Source organism: Cuculus canorus, chromosome 19 (assembly GCF_017976375.1).
Source record: "Cuculus canorus isolate bCucCan1 chromosome 19, bCucCan1.pri, whole genome shotgun sequence".
NCBI classification, from domain to species: domain Eukaryota; kingdom Metazoa; phylum Chordata; class Aves; order Cuculiformes; family Cuculidae; genus Cuculus; species Cuculus canorus.
The window spans coordinates 5,823,199-5,848,844 of NC_071419.1; the positions used below are offsets into that span (position 1 = coordinate 5,823,199).

The following is a 25,646-nucleotide window of genomic DNA, read 5'->3' on the forward strand; positions in this document are numbered from 1 at the left end:
CGATAACACGCAGTGATAGCTCCAAAACCAGACCAAGACAACACCAACTCTTTGGCAGATAGAAAGCAGCATCGCAGCTAAGCATCCAACCCAAATCTATCGCTACGTACAATAGTTGTGGAGAATGTTGTAAATCTGTACTTTGTATTGCAGATGTTACTTATCCTCTGTTTTCTGTGTTAGCCATAATGGCATACAGGTGGTCTGAATACAAATAAATCAGGTTGATACTAAAGACCTTGTTTACTCTTTCTGTCAGGCTAAGTATTCAGCTTATCACAGCTTAAAAAGTATTTTTCAAGTCTTGTAGAAACATTAACTTCTGGAATGCTGGGTGGAACGGGTGATGGTGGAAGTTGAGGGTTATTGCAGGAACCAAATTTAAGAAAAATAAGGTAATTTTAGTTGAAATCTGCAGATAGTAATAAGCTGGCTTGGATAATTAATTTGGATTTAGAGTTGCTTAATTTCTTTTGGCATTTGCAAATCCCACACCGACTTGTGGAATGTTCTTGATTGGAAAGGATTTTATTGAAAACATGTGTGACTGTGTTTTTGAGGGCAACAATATTTGAAGAACAAAGTAGCATCTGTATATAAATGGAGAAAGACAAGAAAAGTTACTGTAAACAGCTCGTCATCTTTTTTTGTGGCATCAGTTGTTAGAATGCCTTCTGTTTTAGACCAAACCGGCTATGGGGAAAGTAAATTCTGTCCTGTAAATGGATTGTTAGCTGTTCTAAATGATATTTTGCATTCATAACACTGACAAAGCTGGAATGTCTGTATTTTTCAGACAAAAATCAGAATTATTAATTAGGAGTAGACCCCAGGTTTCAGAGTAAAATAATACTGATGACACTATCTCTTTCTTTTTCTGTCTCTGTATAGAAGCTTGTATTCTGTAGAATTGCCAGGATTACTGAAATGAGACTGATTCAGAAATGAGGAATGCAGAATGTCACTGAATTAGTCTAAAACAACACATTTCCGTCGATTAAAAACCTGTGTTGCTACACAAATGTCTAACTGTGGTAATGGAAAATATGAATAATGCTTTCTTTGTGGCAGTATGCAGGTTGGAAATTATTTTTAGTTATCTCTGTGTTCAACAAGACTAAACTAATTTTTTGATTCATTGCAGGATCAGTTTGACAACTTAGAAAAACACACACAGTGGGGTATTGATGTTCTGGAGAAGTACATCAAGTTTGTCAAAGAAAGAACAGAGATTGAACTCAGCTATGCAAAGCAGCTTAGGTAAGTCAATATGTGAAGTTCTGAACTGTGAGCTGCATCTGCTCAGAGCCTGTTATTATCTCTAAGTTCGCTGTTTCAGTGGTAATTTGGTTTATAATAATGGCTTTTGGAGAATAGCTTTAATTTAGAGAATGGAAAGCTGCAGTTAATTTGAGATACTGTTTTATTATCTCAGCTAAAAATCATATGGCTTGCAAAAAGAAAGGTTATTGAGGTGACTGGGTAGCATACTGGGGCTTGCTTACAATTTGAGCGTGATTAATGGCTCAGGCGTTTAGGACAGCATCACAATGTTTTCCATGAAATTAGGACTGCTGCGCGTAAATGCTGAAGGGTTTAAGGATTCAGGAGAATAATGATCATTTGTTGCAATGCAGGTTTTAGGGTTTCTTTTCATGAGTCAGACTCTGTTTGAAGATGTGTTGGAGAAACTGCAGGTCAGAAAGTCAATCTCGGCCCTCAGAAATTTTATCTTTTATTTAACCAGGTATCAGGCTGAGATTTGAATTTTGACAGTATTATAATCTTGCTGCTGATCTTGCAATGTAAATTTTGAGTGGAAACCCTGTGAATATATCTCGAGTAGCTAAATTACTGGAAATTCCCACTCAGTACTTCCTCTGCATCTGGTCTGACCATCACGTTGTAGGTAGAGAAATGCGTGTATATGAACCAGACCCAGAGAACATATTCCTTGAGGTTAGAGCCAGCTTAAAAAGGGGAAGGGGTAGAGTTAGGGATAGAGAACCCCTCCCACAAGGACTACCTCTTACCTTGCTTTTCCCAGTAGGTAGAGCATAAGAGGGATGAGTAGGGGATGAAAAGGAATACAGCACACAAGCAGTTCTGCTGCTGCTGACAGGCTGTGGTTCAATATTTTTGGCAGCCCCTGGTGTCCAGGGTGATAAACTGGAAGTGAGGGAGCTAAATGGGGGGAGGAGTGTGGGACTAATCCTTCCTAACCCAGTAATTCCATACCTTTTTCTGCCATTACTGTACTGTAATGTACTGTATTGGAATTCATCCATCTTCTCTTTATTTGTAGAGCTTGAGATCTGAGGTTCTGGTTATCTGTATGTACCTAAAGCACCCTGTCTATTTAAAAAAAAAGAATCACCCAGAGTTTTTAGTGCTTGTGTTAGGATGGATTTGAGACACACCGTGGCCTGTTATTTACAAGGAACTGTAGTTGTTAAAACTCTGCCTTTATGGTTATGCCCTTTCTCAGGGGACTGCCACGAGGATTCCCCAGGGTTTCTGCTGTAGACAAGCAGGAAATAGAAAATGACTTCTGCAGGGACAAATTGCTCACATCCTATGGCGATGAGAAGAGATTGAATTACAGAGGCAAAATGAGCTGGAAGAGAGAGAGTATGACTGGACTGGGAAACCCCAGCAGAGTCTCTGTGTGAGCAGGCCTGTCTTAGGAAGAATCGCTCACTAGACTCAAGGAATTTCTGAGGATGTAAAGAGCATAATGTGAAAAAAAACACACAAACAGCATGTTTAAGAAAAGTGTTTAAGAAAAGTGGGAGACAATTTTTCCTGTGATGATCCATAAACTCTGAACTCCTGAGTTTTGTTTCTTATTCTGTCCTGCACTTCCAAACCAAAGTTGGTCAATTTGTGTCTTCTCTCTATATTTTAATACCTCGCACAAAGCTGTGCTTGTCCCCCACAGCCCTGGGTATGATTTAGAGGACAAATATATTTAATCCCTGAGGAGCCCTGAAACAACAGAGCTCTTTGGAGTCGTCTAAGAAGTTAAAGGTATAAAACTAAAGCCCAAAAATGTAGATTTCTCAAATGTTGAAATAAAACAGTGCTGGATGTTAAAAAAAAATAATCATGCATCTGCTTTTAATAAATCTTCTCTATTCTGGTATATTTGGATCACATTCATTTGGTGTGAAAGGCTGCAGCAGATCACTGCATGTCATGACATGCAGATGTGCTACTAAAAAGGCACAGCTTAACAGAAGATACGCCTATGGATTTAACTCAAAGTTTTATATATAGTGTATTTTCTTCTGCGAAAGGTGTGTATATGTAATATTTTGCCTTAGAAGTTATATCTACAAACCTGTGGGATGCATCAAATTTATCTCGTTACACCAGTGGAAGAAACTCCCCAATGTCACAAACCTCACATGCTATGCCTGCGCTGTTCAAGTCCTGTGTGTACCATCTAAAGCCAGTCCTGGTTTGAGAGTCTAGCTCGGTTTTGACATAATTGTTGTCATTGAACTAGGCTGGGGAGGAAGGAATGCAGAAATGATAGCATCGCTTGTTCTTGCATCTTGTTTTGAACTTCCATTGGATATTGACATGCTTGATGCTGTGCTCTGAGTGCTGAAGGGGTGTTTTGGTGTCCTCCCTCCCTGGTCACTGCATCCAAATGCCTGCCAAAGCCTTATCTGGTGTGACAGTGGGTAGATAGCCTTCAGGAAGATATATGGGGAAGAAGAACGATTAAGATATCGGGGTAATCTGAGAATGAGGAACCACTCTGATAGGTAATAAGTGTGAGAGGGGGAGCAAGGTGTCAAACAAGTGGAAGAAAGGGAGCAGAGAAACAAGCTGGAAAGGCAGAAAAAGTGATGTAGACTGAAAAGCAAATAGAGATGTGAATTGGAGGCAGGTGCACAGACTGGCACAGTCTTTCCAGAATGCTGTTTTACTGCTGGTCTTTGTTCTTGTGTGTTAGTTCAGTTCCTTCTTTAGTCACTGAGAGCTCTGATGTTGCTGTGCTTTGGGAATCTGAACCTGGGAAGTGCCGATAGTTGTGGTCATGGTGCTGTGTGATTGCGTGCTGAACTTGAGCAATACTTCTGGATTCAGTATCACTACTGTTTTTTGTGTGTATCTTGGCTAAAACCCTATGCATGTTGCTGATTTAAAAAATAAAGAGGGGGGAAATAATTGAAGAACTCAAAGATATAGAGTCTATACTTTGTGGTTTATAAATACATAGAAAATAATAAAATGTTTAACCAAGATGCTAATCCTTGTTACATGCTTTCAGAATCTTTATTTTCTGTGAAAGCAAACTGGATATTTTTGTTTTAGTTCTGTAGTATTTCCTATGCTTTTAAATGTTCACAAGACGACAATAGCTCTGTATGTCGGCATTAATTGAGCAGCATGACAGTCAAAGGACGTGTGTTTTGAGTGTGTGTGGAAATCCCTTATTAGTGTAGTCTTCCATGCATGTTTTCATGTGGTTTTTCCTTTCCTCTTGAAGCAGGTGTCTGGAGGGAGCCGTTCCCATGGAACAGTGCTCTAACACTTACTGCAGTGCTGCAGAACAGTTTGCAGGGTTCTTGCCATGCTGGTGTTCTTTGCTTGAAGCTGCTCTATGCCAAACTAGAGAAAAGTTCATTGTTTCAGAGCATCCTCTTTTCAGAGAAGGCAGAGACCGGGAAGATGCTCATTTGGATCCCTTCCAGCAGGGATACTTACATTTTGAGAAACACATGTTTTTCTGTGCTAATCTGCTGGGGTTCTGGCTACTCCTCTGTTTGGGCAGATGCTGCTTAATTCCGTAAGGAGAACAAAAGGAATATGAGATGAGGCCCTGCTGCCTCCCACTTAGCAGTAAAACCAGCGTGCGATGGGGAATGGATTGCATCTCTGAAAAAGCAGTTTGTTTTCAACTGGGTTGCAGGCTGGGAGCCTTCCAAATAGTTTGATACAGATAAGTCAATGAGACTTGGTCGTCCTTCAGACAAAGATCCTATCCATACCACTTGTATATTATTCCTAATTGCTGAAATGACCTTGTAAAGCTGAAACAAATGGCTTCCCTTTCACAGTAGGGTAGCAGAGACTGAAGGGCGATGGAAGCCATACACTAACTGTCAAATGTGCTACTGGAGTTATCTTCAAATTTCTTATTCAAGATACGATCACTTGAAGAGCATATAAATATTTTAGAATTAAATCATTAGTTGGATATGGGATAATTAGAGATGTGAGCATCTGTGCTAATTGGGATAATCACATTTCACATTTCTCCCAGCATCAGTTGATAATCTTAAAATGACTCCCCTTGTGTCATCTCAGTGCAGCTTCCCACAGCTTTCTCTTCCTTGGAAGCATCCTGCTAGAGGCTGGCAAATTTGCCTGACCACAAGTGTCATCTGCTGCAGCAAATCACCCTGGAACGAGCTGCTGACCTTTGGATGTGGAGTAGTACCCTCTAAGTAGAGTTCATAGCATGTCAGTGTGTCCAAGGATCAGCATCATCACTGTAAAAGGATCTCTCCTTTAGATCAGGCGACGAGACTTGTGCATCAGCAGAACCAGAACTTGGGTGTATTTGCTTCATGACCTTAATCTATGTACTTCTCGGTTCAGAATCTGCTGTTTTATTGCAGTTATAGAGACTGAAGCACTGTTTGGCTGTATTTTGAGTGCTACTACAACGCAGTCAAAGCCTAATTGCAGTTATACTTCTGAAAAGGTGTCTCGTTGCTGCAAACAAAAACTGAAGCCCCCTGGAGTGTGTATGCATGCAAATATGATCCAATTCATTTAAAGGGGATTTAAAATTTAATATTATATATATGTCTTTTTAATTTTAGGAATCTTTCAAAGAAATACCAACCCAAAAAGAACTCCAAAGAAGAAGAAGAATACAGGTATGTCTATGAGCCACTGCTGGCTGAGCACGTGATGATGGAGAAATGGGGAAAAGGTTGGATTATCAGCTAGGATTTGGCTTGTAAACCAAAGATTTTACAGTCAAGTGAAAGAGTATAAGAGTCATAGATGCAGAAACAGACAGATATGGTAGGTACTAAGAAGTAGATTTTCAGAGTTTGCATTTGGTCTGTAACCGTTCAGCTCCTCTGTATGTTATGGTTTCTGGATGCCTGGTTTGATGTTTTTTTGTTTTTGTTTCTTTTATATACCTTAAAATCTTTAAGCCAGACTGTACGGTCCTGGCCCTTTGAAGTGAATGACCAAACTCTTCACTGCTTTCAGCAGCAACACAGTTGTTAATTTTAGCATGAAACTTGAGCAGTCTGCCTAAGTATTGAATATTTCAAATGGACTGACCACACAGAGGAGTGACCACTGTAGGGATGGTATTAAAGCACCGCAGAGAAATCAGTGGTTCCTGGAGAGTGAGGTGTGAAGGAGGCAGTTTGTACTCCCAGTATCCTGGGATGGATGGACACATGCCTCGCTGCTGTTGAACGGTGCTGTGTGGCCTCATATTTCTGCTGTTGGTTCATGTATTCAGACTCTGTCTCCCAGGTCGCAAGGGACTAACGTGGTGTTTACATATTGTGCAGACAGCTCCGTCCCTGAGTGGTGCTGTGGACGTGGATAAAGGTGATAGTAAGACCATATGTCATTAAGAACGTTTCTGCCCTTGATGAGATTAAAGATGTTAAAGAGAACTATCTAGAAGAGGAGCTTTGCAGCAGACAGGCTGTAAGCCACTGCGAGAACGTTTTCCTTGGAGCACTCGGACTCTGAGGTTTCTCCATGTCAGTGTTTTGTAATGCATCAGCTTGATGCATTGGCGATGATCTGACCTGCAGCCCTGTAATGCCAGGGGCTTCTCTGCAGCTGGAGAGCCCAGCAGCAGACTCGGTCCCTTGACCTTGAAATTTAAAACATTTCAGGAGAGTTTGGATATGAGTCCAATTGTATTTTACACAGTTGGACTGTAGATTAATTTAACTGGATGTGAGTTTAGATTTTTGGATCAGACCCCCAGGCTGCTGTATACAGCTACTCTAGTGGCCCTTGTTAAGAGAGAGAGGAGCTTCCCATTTTCTTTTAAATTTATTTTTAGTAACATTGTTTGGGACTCAGTTATTTATGCCATTGTTTCCCGAGATCCTGATATTTACGCCAGGGAGCTTATGTTACCAGCACATCAGCTGTTTGGAGCTGTACCCGGGATTAGGAATAAATCTGCCTTTGGGTAGTTATACCATAAATGGGTATTGTGAGTTTACTACAACCTTTTTTGACACATCTTTCTTTGCTGGAAAAGGGTATTGGAGTTAAATGATTCATGTGTTGTGGCACAGGAGATCCTGCGTATCCTTTGCCCTTTTAACTACAGTGTTCACCTTGGTGTAGGTTCCACCTGTCTCGGAATAATGTCTGGGGATTTGCCACGTGACCTTTGGGTGCCTCAGACACTGCTTTGACCCAGCCTGCCTGAAGAGGATCTATTTCCAAGCTCTTTGTCAGTCTGTATTTCTGTGGCCTTGATCGCCTGTCTTTTGTGACTGAGTTTTCTCTCGAGGAACCACAGCTTCTCTGTGGATGTGGCTGCTTGTATCGGACTACATTTTTTATTCTCTTTTTTTCTTTAGTTTCCTTCTGTTTTTCAGCTGATGTCTTGTACCCTCTTTATTTCCTCTAAATCTCTCCCTCTTTGCTTTGTTTTTTTTTAGCCTGAGGTGATGTTATCGGTACAGACCACTACCATTTATATAAGTATTTTTTTTCCTAGTATGTACAAGCATGGTGCTTCAAAGCTGCTGTTCTCCAGCTGACCAGCACAGCCAGCTGGGGTGCTTTAAATGCAGCTCGCTTGGCTCTGTGCTGAATATGCTAGTGGCATAGTCTGATGTTTTGACGTTGTGTGCGCAGATGTTTGTTTCTTCCCTTTAAAAATACAAGGAATGTTGTATTTGAGATCATTTTATACAAACAATAAACCTTGCGGTGGAAAGTACTGAAAAAATATGGGTTGACAACGAGCACCTGGTTAGTAACCTCACTGCCTTTTTGAAACTTTGTAAAGCTATAACTGGTCAAAATCCAATTTACACTATTAAAAGTGTTACTTCCTGCACTGTGCTAGCTAAGAAGCTGACTGCCTTGCCAGGATCCTGCCAGGTAGGGTACATTGACTGTGCACTGAACTGTGGGGCTTGAGAGTGTGACTATAAGTGTTTGGTGAATTGAGATTTGAATAGTGAAGTCCCAGAGCTGTGCTGATAAAAAACCTGGCGCGCCAAAACTGTGATATTTTAAGAGCCAATGTAAAAATCTTTAAATCAAGATTAATTTATCAGACAACTATCAGCATGGGGGATAGGCTTCCTTTTGAGAAATTCCTGCAAGTGGATCTGTGCTACTCTGTGTTCAGTCTTATGTAGTAATTCTAAATGCCTCCCTGTGCAGTGCGTTGTTCTGAAAAAAAAGGGACTAAAAGCAAACTGTGTTTTTGTTTTCTGCAGGTACACGTCAACTAGAGCCTTCCTAGCCACTTTAAATGAAATGAATGACTATGCCGGACAGCATGAGGTCATTTCAGAGAACATGACCTCTCTTATCACTGGAGAGTTAACACGCTATGTGCAGGAGCTGAAACAAGAGAGGAAATCGGTAATTGATTATTTTTTATTACTCACAATGAGCTGCTGTTTAAGACAGATAATTAGTGGTGGGGGGGAATTCAATGTTAAGCAAAATTTATTTGCAGTTAATAAACATGAGATTTATTAATGAATCAAGGGGTAAAAAAGTGGGTTACGTGCTGTGGCCAAGTCACTGAACCATTTGAATCAAATGTTATAAAATCAGACAGCAATGCCTTCAGGAGAATCCATGCTAAATAAGGTCAGAAACCCATCTGTGCTTAAGGCTCTGTTCGCCAGAAGCTTGTTCAGGGGGAGAGTCCAGCAGCACTGTGTAAAGCCTGAAATAAACAGAGAAACTGTATTACTGAGGCTGATTGAAGAGATTATTAGGATCTTGGTTCACATTGTGCTGTTTCTCAGCCAGATTTGATCAACAGAGCTTTCTAGAAAAGGATTCTAATGGAAAATATGGGGTTTGTCTTGTTTTGTGGCAGTGAGGAATCTGGTTTTCAACCTGTTATCCTTCAAGACTGGTAGAATTACTACCTTTATATTTGTATTCTATTTTAGCTAGTAGTTTAGGAACCTGTGTGCCTGCTACAGTGAATGTTCAAAGCTGATTAATTTGCATGTCACCACTCTAAAAAAGCATGTAGTTGAGATGTGATTTTTCTTCCTTACCTTGAATCCTTTTGTCTCTGGGATGAGTAGGCATAAAATAGTGATGGTAAGTATTGTTACAAACACTTGTAGCACAGGTATAAAATGACAAAGCAAAGTACTACAAGGCAAGGGAACATCAAGGCACTGTATTTCATTTCCAACCTGTCGGTCCATTATGGAAAGTGCAATAGTATTCTTGCTCAGTCCAGCAAAACTTAATCTGTTTGTAAATAGTCCCAATAAGTGTTAACAATGTATTGAAATGTTCTGCAGAACCAGAGTCCTGGAAATCACCTTTTTGCCCTAAGTATAGGATTAGTATGGTAAGTCTGTCAACAGAGGAATTAAAAATATAGGCATCCCTTTATATAGGCATCATTCACAGAATGATGTGTAATTTTTCAGGGAGAAAATATTTTGGCAGCAACATGGAAGGATGTTTTACGTTCAGTTGTGATAGACACGTTTTCTCGGCCATTTCTGTGACCTTTTGTTCAACAAAGTGAGAAAAAAGCATTCTAGTGTGGCATTTTTCTGTCACTTCTAATGTTTTTACATACTATTTCAATTTTATGGGTGTGTGAGTTGATTTGAATCTTTATTAGATATTTTAAGTATGATGAAAGTGGACTTGCTATCTTTCTCGTAAAGAACATGAGCAGTAACCGTATTGCTTATTTGTTTAGTTTGTAGGGTTTTGCAGTAAGTAGGGCTCGTGTAAGCAGTGGCTGAATGACAGGAACATTATTTTAATATTAGTCGAGTGATAACAGCATGGGAGCAGCAAAAGACCCAGTTGACAATGTATTACCTGCTGCTGCTGGTAATTCCTAGCCTTTAACAGATAACAGTTGTCAGTCATGGTTGGTTGTTTTGTTCTATACCGCGAATGTAAACTATGTGAATGATGAGTCCTTGTCTGATTACTGTAGATTTCACATTTATCACCAAATGGTGTTGAAAAGGGAATTGCTTCTGCCTTTGGGCGTTTTTCATACATTCTCTCTCACTTTGTACTGTAAAACACAAATGCATCAATCATTCTGGGATCTGCAGGAGGGGAAGGTGGTTGCTGTGTAAATATCAGAGGGCTGATGCACTGGAGAAACCTGATACGAAATGATGAATGGCTTGGTATTTCCAGAAATTCTGCTGGCAGAGTTCTCATGCTGACTGCTTGGTAAGTTGTCAGCTGTTCTGCTTCAAGTTCATAGAATCATCTAAGACTGGAAAAGACCCTTCAGATCATAGAGTCCGGCCATTAACCTAACATTACCAAGTCCACTAAGTTGCTTTAAGCTGTAAGAAAAGATGATTGCTTCTGGAGCTAGGGAATCAACATGTAGGAATTGGGAGACCCATATCCACTGTGTCTTGTATCATTTAAATTAAGTCATTCAGGTGTCTAAATACCTGTTAAATGGTACAAATTTCCAGTTATGTCAGTATGACTGAGACAGATAAGCTCCCTTGTTCTTCTTGTTGTGATTTCCCACCTGAAAGTGGAAAACAATGCATACAGATGTTATAAGGATAAATGTGTTAAAGTTGAACTCACATACAGCAGGACAAATATACGGGATAAGCTGCTGTTTCCAAAGGAACCTCCTTAAATATGCCGTAGGAATTGTGCATTTAATAGAGTTGTGGGGGATGAAGGTGGTGATCTTGAAAAACACAGTCTGATGCATGCCTGCATTACTCTGTTTTCATGCTCATTTAACTCTTGATTAAAGTGGAATTACACCAGCAGAAGATGGGGATCACACAGTAATAAGTCATGCTTGTTTTAACTTGAAAAGTTCAAGCCTGTAAGTGGAGCAGAAGCTGGTAGTATATAAAGCCGTACACTGGTTTTATGCTGGATAAAATTCATGTGGCATGCAATCTTTATATGGGTTGGATTTGTTTGCCTACCGTGTAAGGGGTACTGGATGGCTGCCTATGTTAAGTTTTTCCATATTAAACAGCTGCCAGTGATGAAAATAAGGGACAAAGCAACAAAGTAGAAACAGGCGGGGCAGTCTAAAGGTTGGACAAGTGGGATGATGTGCAAATTCAGTGGTTTGGCACTTTTGTTCAGATGACAGAAACCACCTCTTTTCTCTGGCCTTGTTTGGGACTCGGGAGAATTTTGGGTTACCTTTATGTTTTTACAGATCATGCTTTGCGTGTTGGGGTCTTGATCATCAGAAAGCAGTAAGAAAAATCAGGCAAAAACTTTTTTTGTGAAATTTTAGCAACAAAAGTAAATCACTGCATTAAACTTCATCATATTACACATTGCTCTTCCTTAGAATGTCCCTTATTCATGTCATCACTGTACCACACAAGTTGTTTCACTGACGTTGGGCATACACTCTGCCTGCTTTTCGCACACAGAGTGCTCCTTGCGCTGTTTCAGTTCTTCCCAGCTGTCTACTGAAGTGAAATTCTTTATAGTACAGTTCCTCACTTCAACTTCTTCTTGTATTTTCTTGGTCTTAGTGTGTCCGTGCTCTCCTGTGTGTAGTTCTCATCTTCAGCTGGGATCTTGCTAGCTGCTTCAAAGCTGAAATTTCACTTCTGTGCTACATGGGAAAGTCATATCCCATCCAACGTTCCTCTTGAGGTTACCGAGGCCAGACGCATGTGACTGAATTCCCCTTCACTGTAAAAGACCAGCATCACCAAGCCATGGTTGGGGATTGCCTCTCAGGGTGGTTCAGAGAAAGACTTTACTTCTGCCGTCGTTCTTTCTGCAGCCTCAGTTTCATCAAAACCTTACTCTGGGGTCACCGTGGAAGGTGTTGAGTTTGAGTGGGGGGCCCTGCAGTGTTACAGAATCAGGTCTTAATCTTGCTTGTTTGTGACAAAAGAGAAGGAAGTGATACCAGGAAGGGTGTTTGGACTTCACAAGCATTAACTGGTAAAACTTTTCCAGGCTGGTGATGCTTCCAAGAGTTGTTCTTTCCCACCCGTTGTGGCAGGTGCTGGCTGTGACAGTGGTTCCTAAGCAGACCAGTTATTCTCTTTATGAGAGAAAGATCACCAGCATTTTGATTGCTTAGAGAGGGAATCTGCTTTTCGATATTGCTGTGCCTGCCGAGTTACTCAGCATGCTTTGATCTATTAAAAAACCCACAAACACCTGGGCACTGATCTTTTTTGTTACCCTCTTTTTCGGTGATAACGAAGAGGACTTTTGAAGAAAAAAGTCACCAGTGCAGCCCAAGCATTAAGAATTTCCGTTTTTCATTGAAGTTTAATAGGAAATAGCTTCGTTTAGGTATCCTCTCAACTATGGCTGAGGAAAGCCCTCAATACTGAAGTTTGTCTGGATAAAAATTCAAGAACTAATTCCTGGGACGAATCTGATTTATCTCTGTGGTCACAAACTGGATTTGAGTCACGGTCTCCTCCGGCAGCAGCTGCTCTCTGTAGCTGTTGCTCATGTCAGCTTTGCTAAAAATGACTTTGGGAGTCATGAACTATCCCTCTGATTGCTGCTGCTGCTTTCACCTCCACCTCTGCCTCCCCTCGGGGATAAGCTGGCTCTGGACAACCAAACCAGGCATGGAAGTGAAGTACAAGCCAGAAGCTTTGCTGCAGACTGAACTGGTGCAGCGCTGGGATTCTGTGGTTGGGAGAGAATTTTCCTGATGTCAATACGTTCCATTTTGTGTCAGGATAGAGGGGACTGGGGAATGAATGCATCCTTATGGGTACTGTGCGGGCAAAAATGGTCTGGTTCTTCACGGTGGAGCATGTATGCCCTCCCCGTGTGTATTCATCCAGGGGTGCGCAGCAGAGAACTTGCTGTTTCTTGTTGACTCCCAGGTGTTGATGAAAAGTAAATAATTAGAGGAATTTTGCTGTGTTCATTGATTGTGAATAGCGCCCTGTTCTCCAAATAGTCCTGTGGTTTTCAGCAGGATTTCTCATGGTGCAATGCGCTCTGCGAGCGTGAGACAGGATGGCAGAATACAACCCTGTCAAGTGCACAATGGATTTTTCCGTGCTGTATTTTGGATGTGCCTCAAGGTCTCCGTGTGTTTGAAGCACAGCTGTGCTTTGTGCTGCAGAGGTACAAAGAGGCATTGCTGCCTTCCAGAAAGGACAAACAACCAAGTGGGTAGTAGGAAGAGGAAAAGAGAGACAAGGAAACGAAGTCATTTGCTGTACTTCAGATTTGGGGTTTGTGAGCTTCCAAGTTTTCTCCAGCGCTTGTGACTAACCCTCTTCCAACTTACTGCCCCGTGGATAGAGTTTGGAGTAATTAGTTTTAATCTAAGTATAGGGATATAAAAATTAAACATTAATAAATCATTATGTTGCCAGGTAGAAGCTCTGTGGAAGCTATTTATGAACATAAAGCAAACTCTAGTGATTTATGGGAGATGTCGTTCTGCTCGTTAAATACACTGCACGAAGATCCAATCCTACACATTCAGACTCTTTTTCTACAAGTTATTTCAGCTGTATTTCATTAAGTTAAATTGTACCAGCGGAGTGTTAGGTTGTAGCTATGTAAGAAATGAAAGAACACAGAAAATCGTTTAGTAAAGGTCATTATAAATTCTATGTATTCACGTTGCGTGTTTGTTGATTTTTCCCAAACTCTAGCACAAATTTAGTGAAATTGTGTTACATATTTGTATGTGTTATCAAGTGATGCTGTGAGTGACTGTTCTGGGATGGAAAAAGCAAGTGCTTATCACAAAAATTTCCAAAAACATTTTTGTGGGGGATAATAATAATAATAACAATAACAACCACCATAACAACAATAACATCCCAGATAGCTGAAAAGTTTAATGTGAACTTTGGATTTAAAGTTGAAACCACTGCACTTAATATCCTGTTCTTCCTAGTTTTGAATGGGTACATTACGCTATGAAATAATAATGCAAATAAATCTATTTTCTTCTCTTTACTACATGAAACAGAATGGTTCTGGTTACAAACAAATGTAGGTATGTTTTCTGTGAATGTTGCACTGCAGAGCAACAGCCTCTTAGAGGGATGAGATGAGAGATGCCTTCTATCGCTCAGTACATGACTGTGAAACGCTTTAGGGTGAGAGAGGTCGAGTATCAGCCATGTATGTGTTTTTCCCTTTGTGCTCTACCCAGACAGTGAAAATCAGCTTAAAATCAAGGAGCAACAATAAATCCGTAGTAGAACATACCTTAACTGTGTGTGAGTGCTGCTTACCCAAGGCTAGAGGTTTGTGACTCATGTGGGCACGTTTAGCTGGCATTTCAGTTAACTCTTTATGAATCTGATGCAGGTCTTAATATATATGGGAGTATCCACATATAGGAAGGCTGCATGGAAACACTAAAAGATTGCAGCTACTTAAAGAAATAAGAATTTGCCTGTTGAGGCATTAACTTGTACATCTACTTTTCTTATCGCTGGAAGAGCTGTATGGGACTCACAGACCATCTCTATGGAGAGAAGAAAGAGAATCTTTGAGAGAGGATCAGTGGAAGAGAAGCTTTGTGACAAGGCTGGCAACTCAGAGAGGTGGAAGCTAGAGCAGTTTGCTTCTTTATTCCGTCTTAAAAACACAAAGCTCTTCTTCATGCCTAAGTTTCTAGTAATAATGTTGTATCTTCCCTTGAAAAGCCCATAGGTTTGTTCTCGGAAAGGACAGCTGGGCTTTTGAGGACATGATCAGCCCCCAAGGATGGATTTGAGAGTGGGGAATATGATCTGCAACCAGCCTGTCAGATGTGTGTGTGCTCACTGAATCCGGAGCCCCTGGCCTGCTGCCTTGGAGCCAGATGGTTCAGCAGGACCACTCAAGGGGTTGGCTTGTGCAGCAAAGTGCTCTGCAGGATCCCTGCAGCTCTGCTCCCATGGACTTGTCCTGCTAAGCTGTAGGACCGCAGTGCTGTCCTGCTGTGAGAGGAGCACAATGCTTGCTTGTGTCTGTGCTTGAGAAGAAGTTACTCATTTCTGAGTTACAATACCCAGTTAATGAGGTCTTAACAGCAAGTTACTGTAAATATCACTGCCTCGGTGTCTTTTAGGTTTATGCTGTTGGCTGTCATTCTGTTGCGACGTCTCCCAGTAGACATGAGCGATAGCTTCTGGTTGTCTTGCACAGCTGATCTGGCCTGTGAACCCTGAGCCATTTTGGTCTTAGTGATTTTGGAGCTGTACTTCCTTTGGAATGCACCACTTCAGGAGGAGACAGTTCAAGTCAAACTAACCTCAAACAGATATTTATATAACATATTTCAGGTTTGATTGAGTTGACAGGTATATGTTAAGGATAACATTCACATGGAAGGTTGCAAAGCAGAACAGGATTATCCCCAGCAGCATTGAATGTGTAGGAAGAGAGTTGTGTGTTTCATGTCAGCGTACACAGGACTGTCTTGGGTTACTCTTATTACAAATGAGAGTGATAAGACCTCAAGGCATGTTGCTATTCTTGGAAACAAAAGATTTATTCTGAGGAGACTGTTTCCTGTCTCTGCAACCAGGGAAAGAAGAACATTTGGCAAGTTTTTTTGCAAATTGAGTTGAGAAAACTGTGGAAAAAATCATATTTCTGATTTAACCACTGGCAATTATTTTAGGAGTCACTTGTAACAGCCATGGAGATGAGTTTCAGTTGGAGAAGGGAGCACTATGTTGCTAGGACTGTTTGTATTGACTGAGCTGAGGGTGTCAGTTATGGGTGTGAAAAGGAGCTCTTTTTTCATTGTTATATTATCTGTTTTGGAAAGAGAAAATAAAAATGAAGTGGCCTTGTCCACATTTTTTGAAAATTCTTGAGTAGGATGTTGTTAAATGAGCCATGTCCTATGCATATAAATTAACTGAGGTAATTTTTCCAACTGCGTTTAATATAGGTGTGCTTCCATTTAACCGTGTAATCAATTGATAAGTACTTCCTTAAGAAGATTAAGGATGTCTGGTTGCAGCCTTTCTTAAATACAATGTTCCCCATGGTCAGGTTTTGACGCAACGTAAGCAGCCGTTTTGCCATGTTGGTGGTCTACATGTTTCAGGCAATGCTTTCATTTAAAAACGATCAAGAATTCCTCATCAGATTTGCTGGACTGTATTGTCCTTCCTAAGAAGTTTTTCATTACATCTTACTTTTCCACTCTTACTCTCAAAGGGTCAGCAAGAAGGCAGGAGGCGTCTTCTTTCCATACCAAGGAAAAACATCCCACTGCTCTGGATTGGGCTGGTGCTGGCGGTAACAGGCACTCTATTGTAGGTAGCTCACTCCCTGCTCTCAGTGTTTTGATCGGCACGGGTGAAATCTGAGCCTGACAGAAGTCAAGGAGAGTTCTGTCTCTGCTTGCGCAGCAGCCACAGTTTCTGCCCATCTGTTAGGAACGCAGTCAGCAGGGTGATAAGGAGAGCGCGTCCACTGCTATGACCGGATTTAAGAAGGGAAAACTCACCTGTACAGCATGTCTTTATGTGGATTTCCTGCTCTTCCTGGAACTCTTCTTCCTTTACTACTGTGGAGCATTCCTTGAACTGGGAATTTTTAGTGTACAATGGACGCTTTTAAGAAAGTTCATCTAACCCACAGTCTTCTTATAAACAATACTGTGCTGAAAAGTCTTAACAACTCTCATGAGATCCCAATAACTGAGGTTTTAGGTGTCCTGTGCTGTGAGTGTGTTCATGGCTGGAGACCTCCAGTCAAAACAGGACCAGTTATGGATTATTGGGAGCACCCTGCGGCATCCTGGCTGTTTAAAACAGGAGAAAGGACAGTCGTGGCCACGTGGCCAGTACGATTTGGGCAGTGCTGCTGTGTTTTAGGCTATTTAGCAGGTCAGGTGCTTGGATAAGATATTTTTCAGGGAAATCTTCAAGTTGCTGTGGTGATTGTTAACCTAAGACTCCAAATTATAAATTAAAAGGTGATTTAGGGAGTTTGAGTAAAGACCGCTAATGAAAGCAAAACTTTCACTTGACTATGTTCTTGTTCTGTGCTTTGAATGCTGTGGATACGGCTGAAAAGCGTGAAGGAAGTCACGGCATGTGAATAACCAGCACCACTTCTGCAGGTATCTCACTGGCACATTTGAAGTGTAAATCATTAATTCACTCTCTTGCTCATAATCTGAATTTGTTAAATAGAAATTCTCATTAGGATGCACTAGTTCAGGCATTTAGTTTGAGGAAAAAAAATAATAGATGGTATCAACTATTGTAAAATCATCCCTGTGTGCTGCTGCAGTGCGTGTGATTCATTAACAACGGTGGTTTTCCATATGACTTGCTAAATCATTTGTCATGTTCCCGTTGCTGACTCATCAGGTGTAGAATAACCAGTTATTTCATTTGATTAGAAGAACGATTTTCTTTAAATTTGAAGCTGTATCTTGAAACCTTATCAAGGAAGAGCTGATCTTAAGGTTATTTTTGTTAAATTTGGGGAGCGGAGCTAAAAAGGCATTTGCTGTTAAAGAAGATTTTTCAAGTAAAGGAAATGAGTTTGCGGAAGCTGAAGCTAGTATGGGCTTTGAGGAAATGGGAGGCTTCCTGTATGACTTTGAGCACCTCACTTAACTTTACTGTCTCTATTTTCATAGCTATAAAATGAGGATAGAGAAGAATTACGGATTGTTGGAAGGTACCACTTCGATGCTTTATACATAGATGAGTTTTTCAAAGGCAGAAATCCCTTGAGGGCACAAGATTTGCAAAAGCAGAAGTTCTCTTGGTACATATTACATCTCTTATCATGTGTGGCTTTATCTCTCATAACAAGGATATATATGGGATAACAGAATGAGAATTGGGAGTTATAAATATATTTAGAAAGTGGTTGAACTAAAAAAAAAAGCAATATTGCAGTAAAATCTCCAATATGTGATACTTCTGTATTTATCAAACTGTCACTCTACAACAGTTCCTCTGTTTCACTGTTTAATAGTACTCGGTAATGCCTGTTTTACACCTCAGTGCTGCATTTCTGTAGAAGAGCTTCTCAGAAATAGCAAAAGCTGAACAAGATGCAGCCGTATTGCCCAGGCATAGAGGTTCTCTCTGTCCTTGCAGCAGCTTGGAGAGCTTGTTTTATAGAGAGGGAAAATTTGGAAATAATAGGGATGGCTGGTGCAAAATTCAAGTTATATCATTTAACTACAAAGTGGTTTAAAATGCGAGCTCAGGGTAGTCTTTGTATCTGATCTGCTTTTGATTCCCAGTTCATCCTTTACATACAGTTGTGTTCTGTTCTGTTAACCCAGCATCTTGTTTTCCTGAGGTTTATGGATCATTGACAGTCTTAGGTTTCACGCAGGCCAGCTGTTCCCAAATGAAGTCCCTTCCTGCACTCCCGCAAAGTTTGAGACCTGGAGAGGGAAGCACACAAACAAAAGCTGGTGCGGGCTGGAAGTGCAGTGTGAAGACAGCCAAGACGTTTTCCTCGCAGCTTCACGGTTAAAGATTTTCACATATTTCATGCTCATTAGCAAAATGTTGAAAAATGTAGTGTTACATTACAGTTGCTTCTTGGGCCTGTTTTTCTTAACTTTTAATTATGAAAGCAAGCCTGAAATGAGGAGTGTTTCAAAGCCCCCTGGCAAAGAAGATGCAGCATCTGTCACACTCAGAGTTGAAGGGAAATGGGAATCTACAGAAGGAACTGAGATCAACTTGGAGCCTTTTCCTCTGCCCCAGCAGTTTTACAGTTACGTTTGGGTATTTTTTTAATGTCATAATGCGGTGACTGAGTTTTTGGAGGAGCCCAGTGTGGTGGGCAGAGGTCTGAACTGCCTATGTTCCATCAGACTCGATGGCACAAGGGGTCCCCGTGCAGCCCCAGCAGTGTCCGGCTGTTGGTTGCGCTCCCTTCCATGCTCACTGTTCTCAGTAGGCAGGAGCAGAGCTGGAGCTGAACACAGCACGTGCCCAGGAGTTAAAAGTGTTACTGGCATTGTTCCTCTCTGCTTCGGGAGTTTTTCTGCAGAGATAAATGCTTTGAGAAGGTTAAACAGTGCCATGGGTTCAACTATAGGTGAGCATCCTTAGCAGCAAGCATCTGGAACTGCAGGGAATAGTGTCCAGACCACTCAGGATAGCGTGGTAGACAAGTTGAAGGTTATTGTGATTTATAAGGCAATACAATTCCATTGGCCATGGCGTGACGGAGGAGTGCGGTCTTGGAGCTTTTTTACTAGTGTGTCTGGTGGAGCCAGGAGAGCAATTAGGGAATGGCACTGGCATGTTTGCTCCACAAACTGGCTTCTGATGGGAAAATACCAGTTGCTTTAGCGGAAGATGCAGGAAACCAAATGGCTGCCAATTATAAAGTGCTCGCAGGCACGCTTTTTCTAACTTCTGCAGCTTGGGGCAGGCTACTGTTCTGAAGTTGGAGCTTTTCTACCCTAGCAGACGGTTGATATCGTGTTGCTTAAAATCTATCTAATGTCTGGTTACGTGCGGTCCAGAGAATGCAGGAATTCTAGTGAGCTGCAGTGGGACTATCTGGTAATAGCAGACCTGTACTTTTCAAGTTTGCTGTATGTATTTGAACAGAACGTCCTGAATCATAGAATCATTAAGGTTCAAAAAGACCTCTAAGCTCATCCAGTCCAACTGTCAGCACAACACCACCCTGCCGACTAAACTGTGCCGAAGTGCCACATCTACACACTTCTTAAAACATCTCCAGGGATGGAGACTTCTCATTTCCCTGGGCAGCTTGTTCCAGTGCTTTCCCACTCTTGCAATAAAGAATTTTTTCCTAATATCCACGCTAAACTGCCTCTGGTGCAACTCGAGGCTTTTTCTTCTTGTCCTGTCGCTTGTCAGTTGGTTGGACAGACCAGCACCCGTCTCTGTCACACTCCAGCGTGTGGGAGAGGGGTTCTGTGGGCACCCAAAGAACTGAAAACCTCTCAGGAGAAACGAACAGCTGGCCTTGCACACAGCCAGGAATCAGGAAGAAGAGGGTTTTATATTGAGTCTGAATAAAAGTCAGGACAAACATGAGTTGTTAGAATGTGCTAATCAAGGGCGTCTCGGTAAATTCCATGTAGAGAGAAATTGTAATTTAGAGCTAGTGTTCAGTCAGTACCCAAAGAAATACTCTTCGGATAAAAGTGCTTCAGATTTCGTAGTATGGGAAACCAATAATTATGAGATACAGCGAACAATACAAGGTAGAATTGCTAAAGGGATTAATTAGCCTTAGTCTAACTAACCACTATAATTGATGCAAAAATACATCTGCAGCCTGCTGAGACATCAGACAGTCATCTTCCACCTGCTCAATTTAGCCGCACTATAGAACACAGCTGACAGAATAATATCTGGGTTTTTTTCTGGAACTCCTTGAGCATAATTGGCTGTTTGTTCTTTTGTTGTTCAAAATGTTTTCTTCTCCTCTTTTCTTTTTCTAAACAGCACTTCCATGATGGCAGAAAGGCACAACAGCATCTTGAAACTTGCTGGAAACAGCTTGAAGCAGTAAGTCAAAATTTCCTCAGATGTGATGTTTAAGTAATTTTTATACTGTTTTCATAGAGATTATTCCAAACATTGTATTTGGAAAAAGAATGGGTGTATAGATAGAAGCTGTAGAAACAGGATTTTTAAAGCTCCGCTGTCTTAAATACTCTGATAGACATGGAAAAGTCTATTTTAAGAGTTCATTTGGCTTTCTGTGGGATCTGTGTCTATCATGAGTAGCATTTCATTTGATATGACTTGAAAAGTGTGATAAATGTTGCTGGAAATGCAGAGTCCCAAAGGGTCCTATTCAGATATTCCATTGTAAGCTGAATAGTTTCATGCGGCGTGATTAAATGGAATGGGGCCATCTCTTGAGTAAGGTGCTGTTTCCTAAAAGTAAATACATTGGGATATTTATTCATGTGATGAATGAAAAGTGAGACTGGAAGCACAGGAGAGAATAAAGAACAGGGACATCACTAACCAGAAGTTCTACTTGCAAATGTACGAATCATAGCAACTCCTTTGTTGTGCATTATAGCAATGAAAGAGTTAAGTGTTGAGAAGGGAATGATTTTGTCTACAAGAGAAGAGATGCTAGCAGGGAAAAACATTGAATTACTAGTGATGCTGGTAGAATCAAGCAGCCCAAAGAATGGAACCAGGAGTGTGCTTCTGGTAACTTTGTTTTTTGAAGTTCTTTGGTATGGAAATGTATTCCAATGTAAACCAGGGAGACCTAAAACCTGACGGTTTTTACAGCGGATCAGTTTAGGGGCAGGTATTGATTTGAGGTAGGTTTTCATATAGTTTTTCTTTTCCATAATGAAGGCTTCTATTTTTCTTTTTCAGAGTAAAAGGCGGTTTGAACGGGATTGCAAAGAAGCTGACCGAGCACAGCAGTATTTTGAGAAAATGGATGCTGACATCAATGTTACAAAAGCAGATGTTGAAAAGGTAAACCAGAGGGTGGGTCGGCTGTTGGTAAACATGGATGTGACGGGTTTAGTACCTCAATCCTGCTGGTAGGATAAAGCCTCTGAGGCTTAATACCTCACTTAAGTCAGTCCATAGGTTAATTACAAATAGGGAGATCCCTCTAGAGACCTATATGTGCATAGAAATTCTAAACGGATACAGTCAGTTTTTCTTCAGTAAGGCAGTATCTGAGTTTAATGTAGCTTACATGGCTCTAAATGAGTTTATGCAAAATCACTTTTAACCAACACCTCAGATTTTGTGACAGTCAAGCCTGTGAGAGCTCCCTGACGGGTTCCTGCTGTTACCACACGCCAGTTCTGCCTGGATCACAGAGCGACCAACAAACTTCCTGCCTTCTGAGCAACACTTGGAAGGTGTCCCAATGTCCTTGGTTGCAATGAAGTATTACCGGGATTGTTGTTCATGACTCTGTTTGCAGCAGGACAGCTTTTATGTTATGCAGAATCCTGAAATCTGTGCTTGTCACAGATGGCACAAAACTTGTATTTTTATTTCTCAGTTGCTGTCTAGTGTGGAGTCATTCGAGGCTTTTGTACATCTTTCACATTCAGTGAAGCTTTTGTGCTTAATTTTAAGTATACATTTCTATTTCAGCACATCCGTCTTGAAATATTTTCTGTCTATAATTTGATTTAAAACTGGAAGTGCATAAGTGCTTAAAGTTTAATTGTCCAAGTCCAGCAATGTACCTGTAACTGAAGGATGCAGTGGAGAGTGAGAAAACATGTATAAATTGCTTCCACTAATAGTGGTCTACATCTGCTCAGAAGGTGCAGTAATATAAATCAGAAACACCATATTATGACGCGTACGTAAGGGCAATTTTGTCTTCCCTATGTTTGATTCATATAGGTAAACAATAGCCAGAACACTGGAAAAGGTTTGCTTCTTTTTAAGAGAAGGGCAGTAAAAAAATAGCAAGGGAAAAAAAGCTGAAGCTTAAAATATACCAAGCGTTTTGATGCAGGGACAGGAAGGGAAACTGAATTATAGGTAAGGAGTCTTTTCTAGTCTAAGATAGCACTTGTAAAGTGTAGCTTTTGCTCCTCAAGAGGTCTGCTTTATAAAATCATAGACCTCATCAATCTATTCTCAGTTAATTCAATCCTGGGCAGCCATCAAATACAATCTTAAGATGTTTGTACTGTGCTGAGCATCAGGGAGGTTGCGTAGCATTAAACTTGATGTTCGAAATGAGAACAGTAAATGTAGAAGAGGCTCAGAAAATTTCCCCGCAGTGCTGTTGCATACCAAAGGGAAAAACACCTCTGTGGTCTTCTCATTTGCTTGGCTATTAGTTGTAAATTCACCATGCAGATTTGATCCTTTGTTGCCTTCTGGATTTGCCAGGGTGCTTCACAGATGAAGGCACGTACGTTATTGAAGATGTAACACCACATGTGGATTTTTTCTGACAGAGGGGGATCATCTCTGCTTTATCTCTATAAAGTGATTTTAGAATACAGGGGTTTTTTTCATAGATAAAATTAGGACTTGCCCTAGATTTTTTTCCTAAGCTGAGGCCATGTCAAAGGATTACAGAGACGTGACTCGCTGTTTGAAATAGAGGGCTGAACTCCTCCCTTCTACATCTCTTTCTAAGTTTCTGGTCAGAGTGAAAGGCTGCGTGTTGGTGGTCTGTCAGTCTGATGGCATTTGGTAAATTCTGGGAAGCAGTCCCTACCCTGGTGCTCTTTCCCTGTGAAGTGAAGCATAGGGGCTTCCCTTCTAAACGTCTCCAGCTTTTTATTGTATGTGTTTGTAAATTATTTATTGCAAAATGAGGCTCAGTGGTATCTTGAAAGGAAAAAAAGAAGCAATCTGTTGCAGTTATGTGTTGGCTGATCTCTGGAGAAGGCATTAGTCGACTTTGTAGTCAGTCAGCGGGTAGATGGAGAAGGAAAAGGTTATCAAAACGAGTGGAATGTGAAATAATATTACCGAACAGAGAGAACAGTGTTTTCCAAGTGCATGTGCTAAACTGGGTTCATCCATGTCAGGCTGTGAATAATGCCCTTTCTTTCCTTCCCTCTGCCCGTGTGACTGGGCACGCTCTTACATAACTCCCCAGTGCAAAATAGGATATTGTTTAACCCAGCGCTGCTCTTGGAGGCAGCTCTCACCGACTCGCTCCAGGGAGATGTAGAAGCTGCTCAGCTTCAAATGAAGCACTGTGATGACTTCTACCTCCTCCTCCTCCTATTGCAGTGGTTCTGATTTCTCTTGCCCCTTATGGCTTGGCTGCTGCACTCCTACTCCCAAAAGCTCCCAAAAATCTGTCTGGCCCAGAAAGCAGACAATTTGGCTGTGTTCAGAGCCAAGGCTATTCACTTTGGCGGAACAAGGTGCTCTTCCAGCATTGGGATCAGTTGCCCTCATTTCTTCGGCTTGAGATTGACACCTTGGCTAACTTGAGCTTGTACCAGCAAATAGGAGCAGACACCAGGGCTATTTTTTGTATCATGCATTATAAAGTAATGGAATTAAAATTCTGCAGTGATCACAATGACACATGCAGTCAAAAGAATATATCGCCGTAATTCCCTAATGCTCCTAGCGCTGAGCTGGATGAGGCTCTGAAATGCTCGCATCCCTCAGTCTTTCAGTCCTTGAAGGCTTTGACAACTGCAGCAGGAAATTCTGTGGCAGAGCTGCCAGCTACCAGCACATAACACAGCCCTGCCTGAGGGATGACTCCTGGTATCACAGTTTGCTAGGATTAAGTAACCAGAATAGCGGCAGAGAGCAAATTGGGTTCCTCCTTATTTCTCAGAGACTGTTCAGTGGAGCGCCTCAGGCGGGTGCTTAGAGGCAGGGCTGGATGTGCAATATGGATGTCCTGCACCTACGCCCAGACTCCTGCTGTGTAGGACCACCTCAGGTCAATATACAGAGGGCACGTGCCTTCTGTGCCTCTTCTGTGGCCAGCGTGAGCTCTATCGGCTCTGCAGCCAGTGAATCTGGTAAGTTGACCTCGGAGAGAGCAGGATGTCCGGCTTTGTTTCCTCCCATCTCCTTTTTTGCCCATGGAGCGAAGTGCTCTCTGTTCAGCCTCTGCCATTGCCACGGGTTTTATGCACAGATCAAAGGAGAATGGGCTGGGGCCCCTGAGCTCCCTTCCTGGGTTTGCACAGAGCCTTGAAATTACCAGCAGCCAGCACTTCCAGAGAGATGTTTGTATCAATGTAAAGTGCAGTTTAGCACAAAGGTTTTGTCCATTCACGTTATCAAAGTTAGAGTAGGTAGTCAGGTATGGCGTTGCAGAAAGCCATGCAGTGGAAAAATCCGTATAAACTAAGTAAATGGTGCAGCGTGCTGGTACTGGGGAGCCTTGTAGGTGTGGCTGTGAGCTTTAGCTTCGTTTGGATCACAGTGGGGTTTGTGCTTTAAATCAGTTCCAGTTCTCTTTCAGAAATCGCTGTGGAGCTGCTTCAGTTTTTTTGCCCATTTGGGGAAACGATCTCGTCCCCAGCGCAGAGCCGGTGGACTTATAAGGAAACGCGCTCCATTGTTTGTTCCTTCTCTTTAGAGCTACAATCACTAAAACACTGACATCTTTATGGGATGGCGTAGTACCCAGTGGTGCCTTTGCAGACTTCTTGTCATGAAAAAGACAAATCAGCTGGCTTTTCTAAAGGTTTATTTTCAAAGTAGGCTTTTCAGAATATGTTTTTAAAGAGGAAGTGGCTGAGGCCAAGTATGGGAAGGGGTGGCTGCTTTGCCTCTCGATTTGCACAGCAGTTGAGGGGGAGGGTGGTGGTTTTGAGGTGCTCGATGTCAGGCAGAATCTGCCCCTTTGAAGAGCAGCGTGGTTGTATGTTGGTGTTTGAGGTAATAATTTTGCTGGAAAACAACTGCAGCTTTGACAAAAGGAGCTGTGCGAGTTCCCCAAACTGCTGTCCTGAGGCCAGGGCTCATCGCCTTGTTCTGATTTTTGTTCCTCTCGTGTGA

At 41.6% G+C, this 25,646-nt stretch overlaps 1 protein-coding gene across 18 annotated transcripts in view; it reads left to right on the plus strand.

Moving 5' to 3' along the window:
* Positions 1-25,646, plus strand: part of FNBP1 (formin binding protein 1) — a 97,880-nt gene that overhangs the window by 31,270 nt on the left and 40,964 nt on the right. For all 18 annotated transcript variants that reach the window (XM_054083842.1, XM_054083843.1, XM_054083849.1 and 15 more), the window contains exons 2-6: positions 1,145-1,260; positions 5,847-5,903; positions 8,478-8,625; positions 20,646-20,708; positions 21,546-21,650. In XM_054083842.1, coding sequence (XP_053939817.1) covers positions 1,145-1,260; positions 5,847-5,903; positions 8,478-8,625; positions 20,646-20,708; positions 21,546-21,650 — 489 coding nt within the window. The remainder of the gene's footprint in view (positions 1-1,144; positions 1,261-5,846; positions 5,904-8,477; positions 8,626-20,645; positions 20,709-21,545; positions 21,651-25,646) is intronic.